Source organism: Mesoplodon mirus (assembly GCF_964341445.2).
Source record: "Mesoplodon mirus genome assembly, chromosome: 10".
NCBI lineage: Eukaryota > Metazoa > Chordata > Mammalia > Artiodactyla > Ziphiidae > Mesoplodon > Mesoplodon mirus.
The window spans coordinates 18,067,937-18,088,489 of NC_138986.1; the positions used below are offsets into that span (position 1 = coordinate 18,067,937).

Genomic DNA, 20,553 nt, shown 5'->3' on the forward strand with positions numbered 1-20,553 from the left:
GTCTTTTGAGCAAGAGCGGGGCTGGTCCCCACGTCTCACTGCTGTCACTGCCTCTCTTGCTTGTCTAGACAGAGACGGCAACTTCCAAAAAGCTATTGGCAGGAAGTCAACTGTAATAATATCATGACAATAACTGCCATAGTAGTTACCAAACTGAAGGTAAATGTCAAACCTCGTTCATGAAAGAAAAGCTATGTAATGTAAAAGAATGTCACAATAATCTGGGAGTAAGATCACAAAGTTCCTCCTCTCACACTCAGGTTGCTTCAAAAGAGAACACTTAAGGATGGTTTCATATTAGGAAATTTGTTCATGCAATACATCACAACATTAGGCCCAGGAAGAAAAAGACTTGCAATTATTTTTAAGTTGCTACAAAGATATTTAATAGAATCAAATATCCATTCCCAATAAAAATGTCTACAAAATTAGGAAAACAAAGATGCTTTTCAACATCATGAAGAATATCTTAAGCTGAGAGCTGATGGCAGAATAATAACAAAATACTTGCAGCATGTCCATTAAAATTTGGAATAAGACAAGAACATCCAATTATCACTATTATTTAACAATGCTACATAAATCCTAGCCAATGCAGTAGGACCAGAACACAGAAATCAAAGCTGTAATTCTTGTAAAGTAGGTGATAAAATTATCACCTGTGTATGATTACATATAACATTAGAACTCCATCTTATATCATGTCCCAAAATAAATTTCAGATGAATTAGAGTTAAATGTAAACCTAAAACCAAATAAATTAATTGGAGATATAGATAAATATTAACTGATCCTGGACTAAAGAAGGGATTTATTGTAAGAATAAAAGTGACCACAAAAATAGATTGATTATACTTCTCCATTAAACAAAAAGGTACAATACAATTCCTATCAAATTACCAATGGCATTTTTCATAGAACTAGAACAAAAAATTTAACAATTTGTATGGAAACACAAAAGACCCCAAATAGCCAAAGCAATTTTTTTTTAAATTGATTTGAGTCCTCTCCATTTTTTTTCTTGATGAGTCTGGCTAAAGGTTTATCAATTTTGTTTATCTTCTCAAAGAACGAGCTTTCAGTTTTATTGATCTTTGCTATTGTTTTCTTTGTTTTTATTTCATTTATTTCTGCTCCGATCTTTATTATTTCTTTCCTTCTACTAACTTAGGGTTTTGTTTGTTCTTTTTCTCTAGTTGCTTTAGGTGTAAGATTAGGTTGTTTAAATCTTTTAATTAAATTATTTGTTTATGGCTGCATTGGGTCTTCATTACTGATCACGGGCTTTCTCCAGTGTGGCAAGTGGGGGCTACTCTTCGTTGCAGCATGCAGGCTTCTCATCGTGGTGCCTTCGCTTGTTGCCCAGCACAGGCTCTAGGTGTGTGGGCTTCAGTAGTTGTGGTACGCGGGCTCAGTAGTTGTGGCTCGCAGGCTCTAGAGCACAAGCTCAGTAGTTGTGGTGCACAGGCTTAGTTGCTCCGCGGCATGTGGGACCTTCTCGGACCAGGGATCGAAACTGTGTCCCCTGCATTGGCAGGTGGATTCTTAACCACTGTGCCACAAGGGAAGTCCCCAAAGCAATCTTGAGAAAGAAAAATGGAGCTGGAGGAACCAGGCTCCCTGACTTCATGCTATACTACAAAGCTACAGTAATCAATACAGTATAGTACTGGCACAAAAACAGAAATATAGGTCAATGATACAGGATACAAAGCCCAGAGATAAACCCACGCACCTGTGGACACCTAAGCTATGACAAAGGAGGCAAAAATATACAAGGGAGAAAAGACAGTCTCTTCAATAAGTGGTGCTGGGAAAAATGGGCAGCTACATGTAAAAGAATGAAATTAGAACACTCCCTAACACCAGACACAAAAACAAACTCAAAATGGATTAAAGACCTAAATGTAAGGCCAGACACTATAAAACTCTTAGAGGAAAACATAGGAAGAACACTCTTTGACATTAATCACAGCAAGATCCTTTTTGACCCACCTCCTAGAGAAATGGAAATAAAAACAAAAATAAACAAATGGGACCTAATGAAACGTAAAAGCTTTTGCACAGCAAAGGAAACCATAAACAAGATGAAAAGACAACCCTCAGAATGGGAGAAAATATTTGCAGGCAAAGCAACTGACAAAGGATTAATCTCCAAAATATACAAACAGCTCATACAGCACAATACCTAAATAACAAACAATCCAATCAAAAAATGGGCAGAAGACTTAGACATTCCTCCAAAGAAGACATACAGATGGCCAATAAACACATGAAAAGATGCTCAACATCACTAATTATTAGAGAAATGCAAATCAAAACTACAATGAGTCATCATCTCATACCAGTCAGAATGGCCATCCTCAAAAAAATCTACAAACAATAAATGCTGGAGAGCGTGTGGAGAAAAGGGAACCCTCTTGCACTGTTGGTAGGAATGTAAATTGATACAGCCACTATGGAGAACAGAATGGAGGTTCCTTAAAAAACTGAAAATAGAACTACCATACGACCCAGCAATCCCACTACTGGGCATATACCCTGAGAAAACCATAATTCAGAAAGAGTCATGTACCACAATGTTCACTGCAGCTCTATTTACAATAGCCAGGACATGGAAGCAACCTAAGTGTCCATCGACAGATGAATGCATAAAGATGTGGTACATATATACAATGGAGTATTACTCAGCCATAAAAAGGAATGAAATTGGGTCATTTGTAGAGACGTCTAGAGAGTGTCATACACAGTGAAGTAAATAAGAAAGAGAAAAGCAAATCTCATATAATAAAGCATATATGTGGAATCTAGAAAAATGGTATAGATGATCTTATTTGCAAGCAGAAATAGAGACACAGACATAGAGAACAAATGTATGGATACCAAGGGGGAAAGGGATGGGGTGGGAGGAACTGGGAGGCTAGGATTGACACATATACATTATTGGTACTATGTATAAAATAGAGAGATGATGGGAACATACTGTCTAGCACAGGGAACTCTACCTAATGCACTGTGGTAAACTAAGTGGGAGGGAAGTCCAAAAGGGAGGGGATATCTGTATATGTATGGCTGATTCATTTTGTTGTACAGTGGAGGCTAACACAACAGTATAAAGCAACCATTCTCCGATAAAAAAATAATTTAAAAAAAGAGAAAGGAAAACCTAAAAGGCAAATGGTAAATTGAGTAAAATATTTTCAATTATTATAACAGACAAATTATGTATGTTGTTGTTACTTAAAGAGCTTTTTGAAATTATGGAAAGAATATTTAGCCTCAACAGAATCATAAGGACATGAACTAATAGTTTAAGATAGGTCTTCATATTGAGAATAACTTCATAATCACAAGATTTTGTATTATACGACAAAGATTAGCCAGATGTTTTGAGGAGTTACTGTCAGTTATTCTTTGAGGCACTTTTCATATACAGTCTCTCTGATTCAACACCCTTAAGAAGTAGGTAATATTATACCCATTTATAGATGAGACAACTCAGTTTTAGAAAGATTAAATAATTTGTCCAAGCAAATGGTAAAAAAGAATGTAACTTCAATTCTATCTAAGTCTGTACCCTCTATATTCCTCCAGTCTGGAAGAAACAACTAAAATTATTGATAATGTGGAATACATAGGAGTTTTTAAATTTTGGACATCCAAAAATAAATCATTAAAATCTAAGGTAAACCACACTCTGAAAAGTGCAACCTCTACGCAACAATGATTATTTTCCTTAATATATAAAGAGCTCTTGCCAAGCAACTGGAAATGGTCTAAGACCAACAGAAAAAACAGGCAAGCACAGTGAACAAGCAATACATAATTATAAAAGCCACAAACATGTAATTATGTAAATCAATAATCTAAGAAATGTCATTCAAAAAATGATGAAATACTATTTCTCAAACGTGACATTTTCAAATTATGAAGAAAGTAAAATAATCAATAATAACATGGGTGAGGTTTCAACCCAATAAGAAAATGGTTAAATTAATTATGGTGTTAAACTAAGATGGACTATGTCTTAGCATTAAAATCATTTTTCAAATGATATCTGCCAACATAGGACTAGCCTTATCCTTACTCTTATCCAATACCAGATTTATGCATGTGTACAAGACAGAAATTCTAATCCATAGGTGATTTTTAAAGAAATACACTGTAGTGTTAGAAACTGTAAAGCAGACCATTTTAAATTTCTTCTCAGTCTGCCTCAGTGTTCTCCAAATTTTCTCAATTCAGTATATTTACTTTTCACCCAGAAATGTTTTCAAAATTGTATTAGAAACAATGATTTATTCACTATCGGTAAGAACACTTCAAATTTGTAAAGTTCTTTTAGAATTTACCAACCTCATAAATATTATCCCATTTAATTCATACTACAACCTTTTGAGATAAATACTGGCATTATTTTACAGGAGAAATAACGTTTCCTTTTCCTTTTTTTTTTTTGCGGTACGTGGGCCTCTCACTGTTGTGGCCTCTCCCGTTGTGCAGCACGGGCTCCGGACGCGCAGGCTCAGCGGCCATGGCTCATGGGCCCAGCCGCTCCATGGCACGCGGGATCCTCCCGAACCGGGGCACGAACCCGCGCCCCCTGAATCGGCAGGCGGACTCTCAACCACTGCGCCACCTGGGAAGCCCCGAAATAACGTTTCTTAAACTAAAAAGATCACATTTCCTTATGTCTTCCAAGGACAGGGCAGAGAGAAAGGGCAGGCAAAGAAGGGGCCCTTAAAACAAAATGAAATTTTTAATTATTAACAAGACCTATAGAAACTCTAAACAATGTCAGTGATAAAACACTTCTCCCTGAAAAAATCCTTTTGTTGGCCTAACTTCTAGCTGTCACAGTTACTGTCGAGTTTCAATGGCATTTAAATTCGCTTCAAATTAGCATCTTTTATTACCTGTGCTTTTATAGGCATTGTGTTCTACCTGGGAGTTAATTCACAGAACTCCTGGTTATATGGTTGGCACCAACCCACAAACTTGGTTATAAGAGTCCTTTTTAAAATAAGTTTGTAGGACTTCCCTGGTGGTGCAGTTGTTAAGAATCCTCCTGCCAATGCAGGGGACACTGGTTCAATCCCTGGTCCAGGAAGATCCCACATGCCGTGGAGCAACTAAGCCTGTGCACCACAACTACTGAGCTGGCGCTCTACAGCCCGCGAGCCACAACTACTGAGCCCGTGTGCCACAACTACTGAAGCCCGTGCGCCTAGAGCCCATGCTCTGCAACAAGAGAAGCCACTGCAATGAGAAGCCGGTACACAACAACGAAGAGTAGCCACCGCTCGCTGCAACTAAAGAAAGCCCGGGTGCAGCAACGAAGACCTAACACAGCCAAAAGTAAATTAATTAATTTTTTTAAAAAAACTTAAAAATAAATGAAATAAGTTTGTAAAAGTTGTCATGTCTCTCCCATGGTACTACATGAATAAGTTAAATTGTAGATTGAAAATAAACAACGATAGCATCGTGATTTGTAAAAACAAAACAGAAAAACGTGAAACTTGAGTTAGTTCAATTCCATTATACTTATGACCACTTAGAGTTTTTATATGTGTTGAAAACTCAAAACAGTGAAACAGAGTACAAACCGCAAGGTGCAATATGTTAGTTTGGTTAAGTGCAAATTCTATTTTATAGATGAAATGTTTTTACTAAATTTGAATTTTAAAACTGAAATATATTCCTTATTTTAACTGTTAACTGTTTAAAACTACAGAAGAAATCAAGAAAATAATTGCTGTGTATTATTCCATGACTTTTACTGAAAATAGTTTTGTCAAATAGAGGTAGGGTGTTAAAAAATATGGGTGTCAAGTACAACAGGTACACTTCTGGTCTTATAAAATTATGGTATGCTCTAGGGAAAATATCTTAAAATTCGGATTTTGGTAAAGAATACATGCTGATTGTTTTCCTCATCTTTTGGACATGTTCCAAATGAAGTAGGTCTTATTTTGTTTGTATTTATAACTTTATGGAAACATAACAGTAAGGTTTTAAGAGCTCATCAGACCATTTATTTCAATTAGAAGCAGTAATGAAATCTCTTTAAACTATTAGATGTCACTGAGTCTCTATGTAAAACGGATTGTATGCTTAATGCCTTTTGGCATGATCCACAATTATTTGCCCTTAATACTTTTTATATTGACTGAAAACAAGGATTCCCTTCCTACTTCTCCCAGGCGTCCTCAAGTCCAAATCAGCAGACTGAAATAGCATTTTTCATAAAACTTAGAAAATAACTGTTAAAAACTTTTTAACTCAAGTGCTAGCAATAGTATAATAAGCCTTAGCTATAGCTAAGGACTCGATGCTGTTTCTAGCTCTGCACAGACTATAACCTTGAAAAGTTATACCGATCATGGTCCTGGGTGTACTTTCCCTTACCATGGTCAATGTTCTTCCAAATACCTTAGGATATCCCTTGTTAATTTCAAGCACCAGCGTTGGTTGAGTCCGTGTCATCTGACTTACCTTACTTCAAGAAAATTCATTTCAGAACATATTTCTGGTGAACTGGAATCTAATTACTTACATAATCTGAAAAAATGTGCTTTTTTATCAAAATTTCTTTCTTATTTTTCATGGCATGTGTTAGACAACTACCTAAGAGCAGACAAGGTTCATGAGGCTGCCCTTAGTACTGCTAACGCTGCCTTGAGCATCTTTTTTTCATTGAACAGTGAGGAAGGAAGAAGAAGCACAACTGAGACCCCTTTAAGACTGGAGATGCCAGTGCAGAGAAAAGAGCTTTCTTTTTTTTTTTTTGACCTTTTTAATTTTAATAAAAATATGAAAGTAATAATACATACCAAGAAGGAATAGCTGTATTTTTCTTCCCATCCACAGAGGCAGTAGTTAGGAGTGTGACCTTGGGCAAGTTGTATGACCTTGGGCAGGTTGCTTAACCTCTCTCTTTTTTTTTTTTTTTTTTTTTTTTTTTTGCGGTATGCGGGCCTCTCACTGTTGTGGCCTCCCCCGTTGCGGAGCACAGGCTCCGGATGCGCAGGCCCAGCGGCCATGGCTCACGGGCCCAGCCGCTCCGCGGCATATGGGATCCTCCCAGACCGGGGCACGAACCCGTATCCCCTGCATCGGCAGGCGGACTCTCAACCACTGCGCCACCAGGGAGGCCCAACCTCTCTCTTTTTTTTTTTTTTTTTTTGCTCTTTTTTATCTTCCTTTTTTAAAAAAAATTTTCATTGCAGTATATTTGCTTTACACTGTTGTGTTAGTTTCTACTGTACAGCAAAGTGAGTCAGCTATACATATATCTATATGTCTATATATCTATATCTATATCTATATCTATCTATATATATATCCCCTCTTTTTTGGATTTCCTTCCCATTTAGATCACCACAGAGCATTGAGTAGAGTTCCCTGTGCTATACAGTAGGTTCTCATTAGTCATCTATTTTATACACAGTATCAATAGTATATATGTCAATCTCTCACTACCAGGTGACAGTTTTGAACATTACAACCGAATTTTCAAAATCTAATTTTTGAAGTTTTTACAAATAATTTTCATTATTGTATCCTCAGGCCTGCAGAAATGACTGGGTATCACTTGTACTAAAAATGTACTGCTGATTAATTACCAAATCCCCCTATTATCAGGAGTAAGACCTGGGCCAACAGTACACAGCCAAGACATGACCACTACGATGGCGGCTGAAATGTCCAAGGACAGGTACGGGGTGACAGGAGCCAGGCTACCCATCTGGCAAATGTTGTTTGCTCAATGCCTGCTAATATCCACAAACTTGGTTATAAGAGTCATTTTCTAAAATAAGTTTGTAGAAGTTGTCATGTCTCCCATGATACTACATGAATAAGTTAAACAACAGATTGAAAATAAACAATGATAGCACCATGAAGGCAGAGGAATTCTTGGGAGAAGGAATATTTACTGTCATTTCAGCTCCTGCCAGGACCCAAGGCACAACTCCAAAGAATGTAGCATATTCTCTGCCAACCTCTCTTTTTCCTTTCTAAATATTTTTTCTATATCCTTCACCCTGGCCCCCAAAAACAGAAGCCCTCATGCCACCTGTCTCTCCAAACACCTCCATCCCAAGCCATCTCTCCCCCAAATCCATGAATAACCCTATTACCATGAGAGCCTTATTACTTACAGTAATTAAATTCACACTGAGGCGTGAATGATGCTTAACACTCCTACAGCATTGTTAAATAACATTATATTAACTCAGCTCTACTTGGTAGTGTGTGGCAAGGAGATATTTTCCAGTGAAGAAGTCTATACACCCTCCCCATCCACCATCTACCCTAGAGCCTGCCTTCCGCTTTTCCAAGTCTGCTAGAAAACAGGATACTTTTACAGTCCCATACAATCCACATCTACCACAACCCCCATGCACAAGCACTGCCAAACATAGGCCGCAATACAACATCACACATAGCTTGTAACCTGCAGTGCAAACACAGGAATGGTGATGGTACTTTCTATTCACGAATAGCTATATACATCCTACAAGCATTACTGTATAATGTTTACATTTAGGCATAGCTATAAACACCAGATGCATAATACCTAGTATTTGTATATTAACGCAATACGCTCCGTAAACCTCTCATCTCTCCAGCTCCCCCCTCACTGGTATCATGTGAGCAGACAGGGAAATGATGGCTCTTCAATGCCATCCCCACAAAGTTCCCAGTCTCCTCATCCGTCCTTCCTCTCCACCCCTCTGTCATGGAGAAGGCATCCCCCCCACTGGAAGTGTGTCCCGCTTTTTTTTTTCCAGTGCTCTGGACACAATTCCCTCCCACCTCCTTGATCTCTTGGGTGGTCTCCCTTCTCCCACATCTTCACCCGCTCCCTCTCTCTGGCTCCCTCCCACCAACACTTAGACATGCTGTAGCTTCTCTCATCCTTAAAAAAAAAAAAAAAACTTATTCACAAAACTCTTCCCTTGACTCAAATTCTCCCTTCTTCCTCCAGCTATAGTTCTCTCTTCTCAGTCTGACCTCATTAAAAAGTTGCCTATAGTACATCCAGACAATGGACTATTACTCAGCGCTAAAAACAAATGAGCTATCAAGCCATGAAAAGACACAAAGGAATCATAAACGCCTATCACCAAGTGAAAGAAACCAATCTGAAAAGGTTATATACTATGTAGCCTTTCCAAATATGTGACGTTCTAGAAAAGGCAATACTGTGGAGAGAGCAAAAAATCATTGCTTGCCAGGAGTTGGGGGAAAAGAAGAATGAACGGGCACAGCACAGAGGATTTTTAGGGCAATGAATATACTCTGCATGACACCATAATGATGGCTACATGTCATTCATTATACATCTGTTCAAAGTCAAGAATGCACACCACCCGGCTTCCCTGGTGGCACAGTGGTTGAGAGTCCGCCTGCCGATGCAAGGGACACGGGTTCGTGCCCCAGTCCGGGAAGATCCCACATGCCGCGGAGTGGCTGGGCCCGTGAGCCATGGCCGCTGAGCCTGTGCGTCTGGAGTCCGTGCTCCACAGGAGAGGCCGCAACAGTGAGAGGCCCGCGTACCACAAAAAAAAAAAAAAAAAAAAAAAAAAAGAATGCACACCACCAAGAGTGACCCCCTAATGTAAGCTATGAACTTTAGGTGATTATAATGTACCCAGGTAGGTTCATCAATTGTAACAAATGTCTCACTTCTGGTGGGAGTGAGAACACCATGCATGTGTGGGGCAGGGGTATATAGGAACTCTCTGGACCATCCTCTCAATTTTTCTGCAAACCTAAAACTGCTCTTTAAAAAAAATTAAACCATAAAAAAAAATTGTCTATGCTCCCTGTTTCCACGTCCTCTCATTGGTCCAGCACTTGAACCTGCTATTTCAGAGGTCCCCACTGGCATGGCTGCTACTTCCCATGGCATGGATACATTTAGTGCTTGTCCTGCTTGACGGGTCTCTGACCTCCTGACCAGTCCCTCCTCCCTGAAGCGTCAATGCTTCCACTGACTCACGCTTTCTGCCTCCCTCGAAGGTTCTTCGTCCTCTGCCCATCTCCCAAATCCTGGTGTTCCCCGAGGTCTGTCCTGGTCCCTTCTCCCTTCTCCCTCTACCGATCACTCATATTTGTGGCTTCAATGTGCAGACTACTCCCAAATCTGTATCTTTTGTCTCAGCATCTCTCCGCTGCTCCACAATTGTATTTCCAACTGCCAACTAGACAAATATGTTCAAATATGCCTCTGGCATCAGTATATTTAAACCTGAAGGCAACATCTCTGTTTCCAAACTTGTTCTTCTCCTGGGTCTCCTGCTCAGGAAAGGGCATCACAATCCTAAATCTGAAATCTATATGTCATCCCATCCTCTCTCCTCTCTCATCCCTGTCATCCAAACGATCATCCAGTTCTGGCAATTCTACCCCTCAGTTACCTCCATGGCACCTCCCAGCCTGTCGCCACGCAGTCCAGGCTGCCAGCAAATCTCTCCTGACACTGCAACCTCGTCCTAATCATTTCCCCTATCTCTGGTCAGGATCCATCAATAGCTCCCCTCTCGAGATACACTCCAACGCCTACATATTACTCCAAGGCCATCCAGGACCAGCCCCTGCCTGTCTCGCCATCTCTTGCCACTTCTTCCAAGCATTCTGTGCTCCAGCCAGACTGAATTCCTTTAAATTCCCGGTGCCCTGCTGCACTTCTTCCCTTTCTGGCCCTTTGCACACACTGTTCTCTATACCTAGAACACTTATTCCCTTAGGACCCTCCTCTCCTTCAGGCTAAACCCTCCATCCTTCAGTTCTCACACCAAAGGCCAGTTCTAGAAAGTCTGCCATGATCCCCCCTCCCTGCAAACTGGGTTGGAAGCAATCACTATACTTTATCATTGCTGTTCATTCCATTTTATGTCTTCCCCGCTAGATCCCAAGTTCCTTGAAGGCAGGGCTCCGGCACCCTGCCGATCACAGTAACCTGGAGCCTGGCAGAGCCTCAGCATAGAGAAGCTTGGTAAAGTATTGAGAACATGTACACAAAGCTTTTCCTAATCCTTATTTTGTGAAAACATATCCCCACTTCATCAAGGTAGAAATCACAGCAGTCGGAGAAGCTACAGGGCAGAAGAGGGATTCATCCAATGTTTTTAGATTTCAAGCAGCGCTCTTTCCAAGCTCCTGGTTTTCCAAAGCTGGATTGCCTTGGTACAAAGAGAAACTTCCTTTTTTTTTTTTTGGTACGCGGGCCTCCCACTGTTGTGGCCTCTCCCGTTGCGGAGCACAGGCTCCGGACACGCAGGCTCAGCGGCCATGGCTCACGGGCCCAGCCGCTCCGCGGCATGTGGGATCTTCCCGGACCGGGGCACGAACCCGTGTTCCCTGCATCGGCAGGCGGACTCTCAACCACTGCGCCACCAGGGAAGCCCAATTTTCTTACATTTTAACTCACCTAAAAGAGGAAAGTGGCAACGGCTGATAAGACAATGAACACAGCACTGCAGCACAATTCCTGGTAACATTAACTGTTATTGGGGCAAATACCACAATCCTGCAGTCCTTTCAAGTAATTCCTGGGAAAATTCCTCAACTTACTTTCCTCTGTAAAGATTCACTATTCCTGCCTTGATCACCCTACGTAAAATCTGATTTCAAACCATCTAATAGTCTCACCAAAGTACAAAAAAATTACAAGGATCAGCCATGCAAAGACTATAAAGGAGATGTGAGCCCTCTCTAACAAGCAGAATTCCAAATGCACAGAATGAACACTGTGTTCTGATCATGACAGAGCCAAGGAATACGGAGAAGTTAAAAAGTGGATCACACTTTAAAGAAGAGTCCTGGGCTTCCCTGGTGGCGCAGTGGTTAAGAATCCGCCTGCCACTGCAGGGGACACGGGTTCAAGCCGTGGTCCGGGAAGATCCCACATGCCGCGGAGCAACTAAGCCCGTGCGCCACAACTATTGAGCCTGTGCTCTAGAGCCCGTGAGGCACAACTACTGAGCCCGCGTGCGGCAACTACTGAAGCCCGCGTGCCTAGAGCCCAGGCTCCGCAACAAGAGAAGCCACCGCAATAAGAAGCCCGCGCACCGCAACGAAGAGTAGCCCCTGCTCGCTGAAACTAGAGAAAGCCTGCACGCAGCAACAGAGACCCAGTGCAGCCAAAAATAAATAAATAAATAAAATTATTTATTTATTTTTTAAAAAAATAGTCCTAACACTGTTGTAGAAAACGTCTTAGATCATTTAAAATCCAAAATTTAAGAAGCAATGGATACCTAAGCAACAAATTCAGAAAAAAATAACATGACCTGGCACTATACATGTGCATGCTCAGTTTGGGGTACATTAATTGCACTTTAGTTTCTATTTCAGTGTGTGTTTTTCTTGTAACAAATATATGAAGTGACAGAATTTTTTTTACACTTAACTTCGTCAGCTCCATTTTTTTGGTCCCCACTTGGAGCATCAATGAAGGAGGTACAAAAACACTTCTGGCCCCATTTTATTCTTCATCAGTTTGAGAAATTACATATGTATAGAAAGTGAATGAGGGTATATTTTTACTATCAAACATTATTGTTATGGGACTTATATAGAAGTTGACAGAAATTATTATTTACACAAGCAAATAGTACTACAGTGTAAGTCGAAATTTTCTTCAATAAATTGCACTTACTCAAATGCACTACCATTTCACACACTGATCTAGGCAAGAATGCACAGTCCAAAGCCAATGCCCAGACATTCATGTCCTTAGAATCCTCTTCCACTTATCCTTTTCAGCTTCTGACTTTGATATCGAGGCCTTTTTAAGCATCAGAATCAAAATGTGTTACATCATCCCCACCTGCAGCCCACACTCTCCTCTACCCTCCCAGCCCTGTACCCAGCTCTTCTCCTGAAGAAGAAGCAAGCCCTAGTGATATTAACCTGTTCTCGGCATCCCTTTCTGGCCAGGACTTGACCTCTGCCCTCACCATGTGCCCAGGAGCTCACACTCTCTCAGCCTAAGCCCACCTCACTTCCCAGGATGTAATCACAAAAGTCTGACTGGCCTTGAACTCCTTTGACCTGCCATCTCCAGGAATTAGCCTTTATTTTACACTGATGTCAGAGTCACTGTATACACACTACACATATCTCCAACTCTACCTGCCTGGGAAAACTGTTCTCCACTTCATCGCCCTGTTTGGGGCACATATCAGAAACACAGTCAGAGTGGGTAACTGGAACATGTGTTTAACTTGAGGCAAACTGTCCTCCGGACTTGCCCTCTTTATATAGTTCTTATAAAACAAATTTGTACTCTTAAGCAGGTTATCTCAGTTGCCTGTCTTACAAGATAACCTATGGATAATATTAAACTTTCTATTCTCACCTTCCCTAGATATTTTTATCTACTTTTTACAAAGTTTTCTCTTGAACTTCCTTAAGTCCAGACATTATGACCATAACTTAAGACTATAAAGCAATGCAAGTGCCCCAGACAAGCACACAACATTTGGATTATCCGCACACAACATTTGGATTATCCGCATGTCTCTGTTGCAGTGCTGTGTCTACTCCCCTCCAGCTACAGCATCCTTGCCGTCATTTTCCGCTGGGCTTCTCTCTATGTCTTGAATTTCCCGCTGAGGTGCTCCTTTTCCTGGGCAACTCCAGGCAAGCCTGAGGATTACATGTACTGTTTACCTCTCCCTTTCAAGTCAGGACCCTCTACCTGGATGGCTGCAGAAGCCTGAACTGAACAGACTCAGCTGTTGGCCGAGCTCTTGTAAGAAATTAAGACTTTCTGTAGTTAATTATTAAAGGCCCAAATCCACAGTTCAGCCTTTCTCACAGATCAGCTGCCATACTTTCCCAGCTTCTCCCCAGGGAAGTCCTCACTGGTGACAGAAAATCTCACTTCCTTGTGTTGTGCTCTCCTTTCCTACATGCGAATCCACTCAGGCTTTCTAGAAGTCACAGCTGTACCTGCTTCATCTCATCTGGATTAATAATCAACCAAACCGGTGACCCAGCACAGAACTCAGCAGCACGCCCTCAGTGACCCCATTACCACCAATGTCCTTAGCATCCATTACCTCCCTATACTTAAGCTGAAGGAACTTATCCCAAGCGGACTGACTTGTGTTTTGTTAACTTTTCCCCTAGACTGCTCATGTCAGTCGTTCACTTTTCAGATTTGCAGCTGGGATTCGACTTTATGGAATTGAAAGCAACAGGGTATCATTTCTCACTCTTTGAAGAAAAGAGTCGGCCAGTTTCCCTTGGGAGCTTCTCAAAAAGGTGAGAAAAAGAAAGATCGAGAACAATGTGGGTTTTAACCAGTCTTCTGGTACCTTCAGACACAAACACTCCCACGGAGGGTATCATGACTGTCCTGTGCTCCTGGAGAAGCACCGCGCGCCCAGTTCCTGACCGAGACTACGCGGACACTTGGTCCTAGTTTACAAGTAACACCTGGGTGAGGGATCCTGTCTTATCAACCGTTGGTGGCACCGGGAAGCAAGGAATAAAAGAGCGAACACGGAAAGAACCCAGAAGAGAATCCCAAATACCCAGAGCCTCCTCGTCTCCCGTCGTTTCCTGGGAAAAACGGGCTGCCAAGCCTGGGCAGGAGCGGCCGGGCCGCGTCCCTCCCGCCGCGCGCCCACGCCGCCTCCTTACCTTGCGGGAGTACGGGGGCTTGCTCAGGTGGATGCCGTCGCGGACGAGCTTATCCCTGATCATGATTTTCAGCTTCAGTTTCGGGTAGCTCACCAGCTCCCTGCCGCGAGGGGCGGTCGTCTGGCTGCGGGGGTCCCCGCGGGGGCCCTGGGCCTGGCCGCCGCAAGGCTCCCCCCGGCGGCGAGTGGGGACGGCGACCGCGGGCGGCCCGGGTGGCGCGGGCGGCGGCTGCGGCTCCAGCGTGAAGTAGAGGCCGGCGGCGGCGGCGTCCTGCTCCCGCAGCCGGCGCACGGCCTCCAGGATGCGGCGCCGGTGCGCGGGCGCCAGCACCCCGATGGCGTCCAGGTCCGGGTCCCCGATCTGCTTGCACACCTCCAGGTCATCGTAGCCGTTATCCACGAAGGACTCCGCGTACTGCGGGAGCTGCAGCGCTTTCAGCCACTCGTAAACTATGTTGGTGCACATGGTGGGACTGGAACCCCCGCCGGCAAACGGCGTCCCAGCGCCCGAGCGGCACGGGCGGCACCAGTTCTGAGAACTTTTAATCCTCTCCTCCAAAGGGAAAGAAAAAATCTCAGTGAAGTTTTCCTTTTAAAGAAAAGGATAGGGTCGGAAATAGAAAGCCATCAGAAGCCTGAAGAGGGAGAAGCGGAAAAGCGGCAAAGTGAATTCCCCAAGCAGCCTGGAGCTCGCAGGCACTGGCGGCTGGGGGAGCCGCTCCGCACCGCCCTTAGATTCTCCGCCGCCGCCGCCGCCGCCGCCGCCGCCGCCGCGGGGAGGGGCATGCGGCGGGCGCGCGAGGGGGCGGAGACGGGCGGGCGGGGCCCGGGCACACCCCTCGGACCCGCGCGAGGTCAGTGGCGCGTCGCGCCGCCCAGGACTTTCCGCAGCCCGGACCGTCCTGGGGCTGCGCGCCGCATCTCAGTTTCTGGCCGCCGCCGTTGGCGTCTGAACGCGCGCCCCGCGCTGCGGAGGCAGCTATTCGGCGCAGATCCGCGGCCGCCCAGGAGCGCCTCGTCTTCGCGAGTGCGAGTCACTGTCGTCCTCCTAGCCGGGAGGGGGTGTCTTCTAAACTACCGGGCTCCCGCGGATGCCTTGGACTGCTTTTCACATTTGTTTTTAATCCGCTTTCTCTAGCTCGTGGAAATCTCTGCGCTCACTTCTTCCCGAACCTCTCTGGCTGCAGCCTGCGCGCTCGCCGGCCGCCCACGGGCACTTCCCCAGGCTGGGCGAGGCTGTGAGGTCAAGTTTCCCTTCTCCTTTTGCGATCCGCGTTGGATCCCCCTTGCTCGGAGCCCGCGCGCAGGCCGGAGCCCGGCGTTCTGGCTTCTCCCAGGGACGGCCGCTCGGCGCCCGGCCGCGGCGCTTTGGCTCGGCGGGTGGGCGCGACGCGGGGACCGCCCGTTTCCAGCCGGCGCTGCGTGCGGCCCCTCCTCGCTGCAGCTGGGCACTCTGGGCGGCGGGAGAGCCTGGTGCTTCTGCCTGGCTCTCCCTTCCTAGGCCCCCGGGTCTGCGAAAGTTTGGGACGGGTTGTACGAAATTTCCCCTCGGCTGGCGCATTCCCTGCCGCCCCGCCCCCCACCCCGGCGACTTTCTGCCGGGTCCTCTCACCCTCGTCTCCACTGTGCTTTCTTTCCGGTTCCCCCCCGCCCCCAGCATTCTGCCCTGCCTCTCCGGGTGCTCTGCCCGCCAGGGCGACACTTCGAGGCGTTCAGTCCAGGAGCCTGGGGAGCAGAGCTTACGCCTCCCGCCCCGGAATCGCGTGGACATCGATACACCAGCACCCAGCTCGCGTTAGAGGAGACGCACGGACCTCCGCCCGCCACACTTTCTCTCTAGGGAAGAACACAATCTACCGATTTTCCCTTTCGTGCCCAATGCCTGAACAGGCGCCTGGGGCGGGGACCCGAGGAGCAGGTGGAACCGCCGAGTGCCTCGCCCGAGTTTCCCTAAGTGTCTTGACCTCTTCTTGGGCCTAAGGGAATTTTGGTCTAGGTACTCAGTGGGGCAGGTTCACTGCCTCCACTCTTCGCGGAAGGGCGTTTCAACTTCGCACCTGAGCCATTTCAGGACCTGAACTGGACACTTTTCCTGGAGTCGCCGTGGGGCGTGCCAGCCGCTAGCCCCGACCCTGGAGGTGGACAACGATGATTTCACTGTCGTTTCCAGACCTGCTCATTTAGCCTTCAGGGCAGGGAGGGGATCCTCTTTCCTAAATCAAAAGAGCTGAACACCTTTGGGGACGTAGAGCCCTTAAAGAATCAAATGACAGTTTTGGCCCTTTGGGCGGGCAAAACAACCCACCTAGGTGCACCCAAAATATTGTCTATAGCTGGGGGCAGGGGGAGAGGGTGGGCCGGGTTCCCAAGCCTCCGAACTCGCGGATACCACATTAAGAACAGTTGCCAGGAAGGATCTGCCAGGAAGGAAGGAGCCTGGTGGGCGTGGGGAGTCGAGCGCGAAGAGCTGTGGGGCTGCATGTAGCCCGTCCCCCACCCCCGCTTGGTCGCCCGGATCACGCCTGACGGAGCTCGACCTAGAGTCGCCGGCTCTGCTAGGTTGCGTTTCTCCTGCGCGCTTAGGTGCTGAAAGCACCAAGCCCCTTCCGCCCGGCGCAGCTCGCCGTCTCTCTCTCGCCAAAGCAGGCTCACAGTGCCCCCTAGCGATCGCGCGGCCTAATTTTAACGAGTTGTTCAAGCACCCCTCCCCACAAACTTACTCAGCCAAAGAAGTGAGCTTCAAGGCTTTATATTAGTTCCGCGGCCCCCTTTTAAAATACAAATGTTTACAGCAGGTTTACCTTTGTACCCCGACACTGTTTCATAAGGACCTTTGACTTTTAGGAGGAAAATACTCCCAGCAGTTTGAACTATGCTGCTAAGAACAGAAGTTACAGCAGGTTATTTATTCGTAATTTACCATACGCCAGGCACCTACACATATCTCCTTATATATGGCAAGCCGTATTATTATCCAGCATCTTACAGAAGAGGAAATGGAGGCACCGAAACACCAATTTGCCCACCCACCCCACCCCAAAGATGTCACTGTTCACGATAGAGCAAGGGCCAGAACCCTGGAGGAATAAATTCAGCGCCTGTCTTCCAGCCAGGAAACTTCCTCGTCTCCAGCGTGTGCTGGGTAACGTGCAGGAAAAATTGGTCTGGTTGTAAGAGGGGAGCGCTTTTTGTTTTTAGACTGTGAAACTGAAAGCTGCAGGGTTTTTTAGTGCTGTGGTTTTTTCCTTTCCCCAGTTGTGTGAAAAGTCCAACAGTGTTACCGAGGGGTTCTTTGCTTCGTTATATACAGCTTTTTCCCCCTGGCAGCTTGAAGACATTCACCTTGCTCATTAATCCTCAGTGACGGCAGCAAGTGTTTGTATTTCCGTTTTATAATTAGGGAAACTTGTTTGGGGGAAGATAAATTACTTGTCCAAGGTCATACAGTAAATCAGGGCAGAGACAAGAAGAAACCTGCCATGTCAAAGTGTCTTCCCAAACGGTGGCCGGGATTCTCCCTTTATTTATGTGCAAAGCCACTATCCAATTAGGAAATAAAGCATCCTGGTGCTCTCTTTGGAAGGGAAGCCTTTTATAAATCAATCGCTGTTAATCAGTCATAAATAAAACTTACTGTTACCTGTAGAGAAAGCCTGCTATGTGGAGACTTCATTAGTCTGAACTACTGAGACACTTTTTCCCTTCTACTTCTCTTATTTCCTACACTTGCTCAAGTCTTTTATTTGTGAGCCCTCAAGGCTACTACTATCTTTCTTCTGATTTGCCTTAGCATACTGAACCGCTTAGTAGATTTAGTTCCAGAGGCAACTACATATAATCGCAAATACAAAAGTTTTATAGGCTAAACAGGAGGGAGAGACACAAGGCTAAAGTCCAAAGTACAACAGGCAGTTTTAAGATTTAGAACTGTAGTGTTTTGGAGCTAGAAGGCCATTCAAGGTCATCTCAAACATCCATATTTACATGAAGGAAGTTGAAGCTCAGGAAGGTCAAATTACTTACCTAAGGTCACACCGCTAGTTTGTGACACATCTAGGACAGGAACCCAGATCTGTTTCCTCCTATGTTCTTCACAATGCACTGCATTACCTCATTTTTTGCTGTAAGCGCCTGGCTACTGTCAAAAACAGTCATTTACTCATCAAACGTTTATTAAGTAGGCATTTCAGTGCCAGGCACTGAAGCCAAAAGAGATGAGTTTTCCTTCATTCATTGGAACTGGAGAGATTTCATCATTCTAAATATGTAGAGAATAAACCCATAGTTTTTTGTATGTGAGTTCATGAATTAAGATTACAAAGGTGATATTTTCTTCTATCTTTAATTAATTATTCAAATTCCAGGAATCTTTACACTAGCCAAAATTTGTAATTAAACTATTTTACATCCAGACAGAAATGTATTTAAAAAAAACAAGTGGCTATTATGCTTCTAGGCACAGCCTTAGAACACCAAATTAATTTACTCAACATACATTGTCAAGTACCTATAATTTTACAAGTATTTTCAAGCGGTATTGCTTTATTAGAATCTTTTTCTTTTTATAAAAATGTTCAAAACATTTATGATGCTGATTATTATTTAATATGTTTGGAGCCAGATTTTTTTTGCAGAGAGGACTCCTTGCCTGATGAAAATTAATGGGGAAATAGGTTGTAGACAATGTTTCTTTGTAGGCATTCTTTGAGAACTGTTCTGTAATGGTAATAACTATGGCAAAATGCCTGTTGATACCCAGTGTAATAAATTAACGATAATTATATTCAAGTTTTAAATTCTAAATCTCAAAAGACAGCTTTTCTACTTTGCTTACACTCTGTAACCTGATCTAAGGATATAGAGTGAAAAACAATTTGTTTTGAAATTTTCTTGGTGCCACTTAAGGTTTCATCCCATTTTTTTTTCAGAATAAATTGTTCGCATGTAGGGTGTGTAAAAATTAATTTCCATTAACATCTATTAAACGTCAGTCCCCAGTGTGTTTAGGCTTGTAGAAGTCAAGGATATATAATATTAATCTTAAAATGCAGAATATATGAGCTAAAAAGCATCTAGGAGGAGCATATGCCACAGGGAGAAAGGAGAATAATGGACTTGAGTGATGTCATAGGCAATGTGTTCTCTGGTGGCTGGGAGTCAGGCGTTGGGTTGGCAACTTAATTGAGGGCAGGCTGGGCGGGGGCATCTGTTAATATGTCTGAGCTGTATACATTATACTTGTTTGTGACAACATGTATATGAAAGAAGGAGAGACACGAAGCAGTAGGGGGTAACATCAGGATTCCATTAGATTATTCATTTCTATTATAACAGGCCTTTCTTTCTCTAAGGAAGGAACAAAGGGTAAAAAAAAAAAATGTTCAAAAAAGTCAGAGACCTGGAGATCACTAACAGAAAAAGCCAAACAAGAGACTAATAGTGATAGAAAATAAAATGAGATCCATTAAAAATAAATAAATCTATGCTCTTATCTCTGGTAAGCCCGAAACATGCTGTATTTTAAAATTCACTCAAGAAGAGGAGGAAAGGATTGATTAGTTCAGTGTTTCCTAAAGTAAAGATGGTAGGTGAGGTATTTTGTTAAATGATAGGCTGCTCTTAGGAGTACTTTTTTTTTTTTTAATCTAAATCAGCAAAGTTAACTTACCGCCTGAAAGTTAGGTTACATAATCTCGTACAAGTGAAATAATATTGATAAAAACTATTTCAGACAAGTGCAAGTTATCTACCTAATCACAAAAATGAAATCACTCCATTTATGACCAGGTGTCAAAACTGAACACATACTAGCTGTTCCCATCTAACAGTTCATTTCCCTTCAGGTGATAGGACAAATGATTTGGTGAGGCTACTTCCTGAGATCTAT

The 20,553-nt window shown here is 43.9% G+C and overlaps 1 protein-coding gene across 1 annotated transcript in view; it reads right to left on the bottom strand.

Annotated features, from left to right (window-relative positions):
- Positions 1-15,132, bottom strand: part of SAMD5 (sterile alpha motif domain containing 5) — a gene marked incomplete at both ends in the record, with an annotated part of 52,517 nt that extends 37,385 nt beyond the window's left edge. The window contains one exon of the mRNA XM_082633245.1: positions 14,668-15,132. Coding sequence (XP_082489371.1) covers positions 14,668-15,132 — 465 coding nt within the window. The remainder of the gene's footprint in view (positions 1-14,667) is intronic.
- Positions 15,133-20,553: the final 5,421 nt, after the last annotated feature.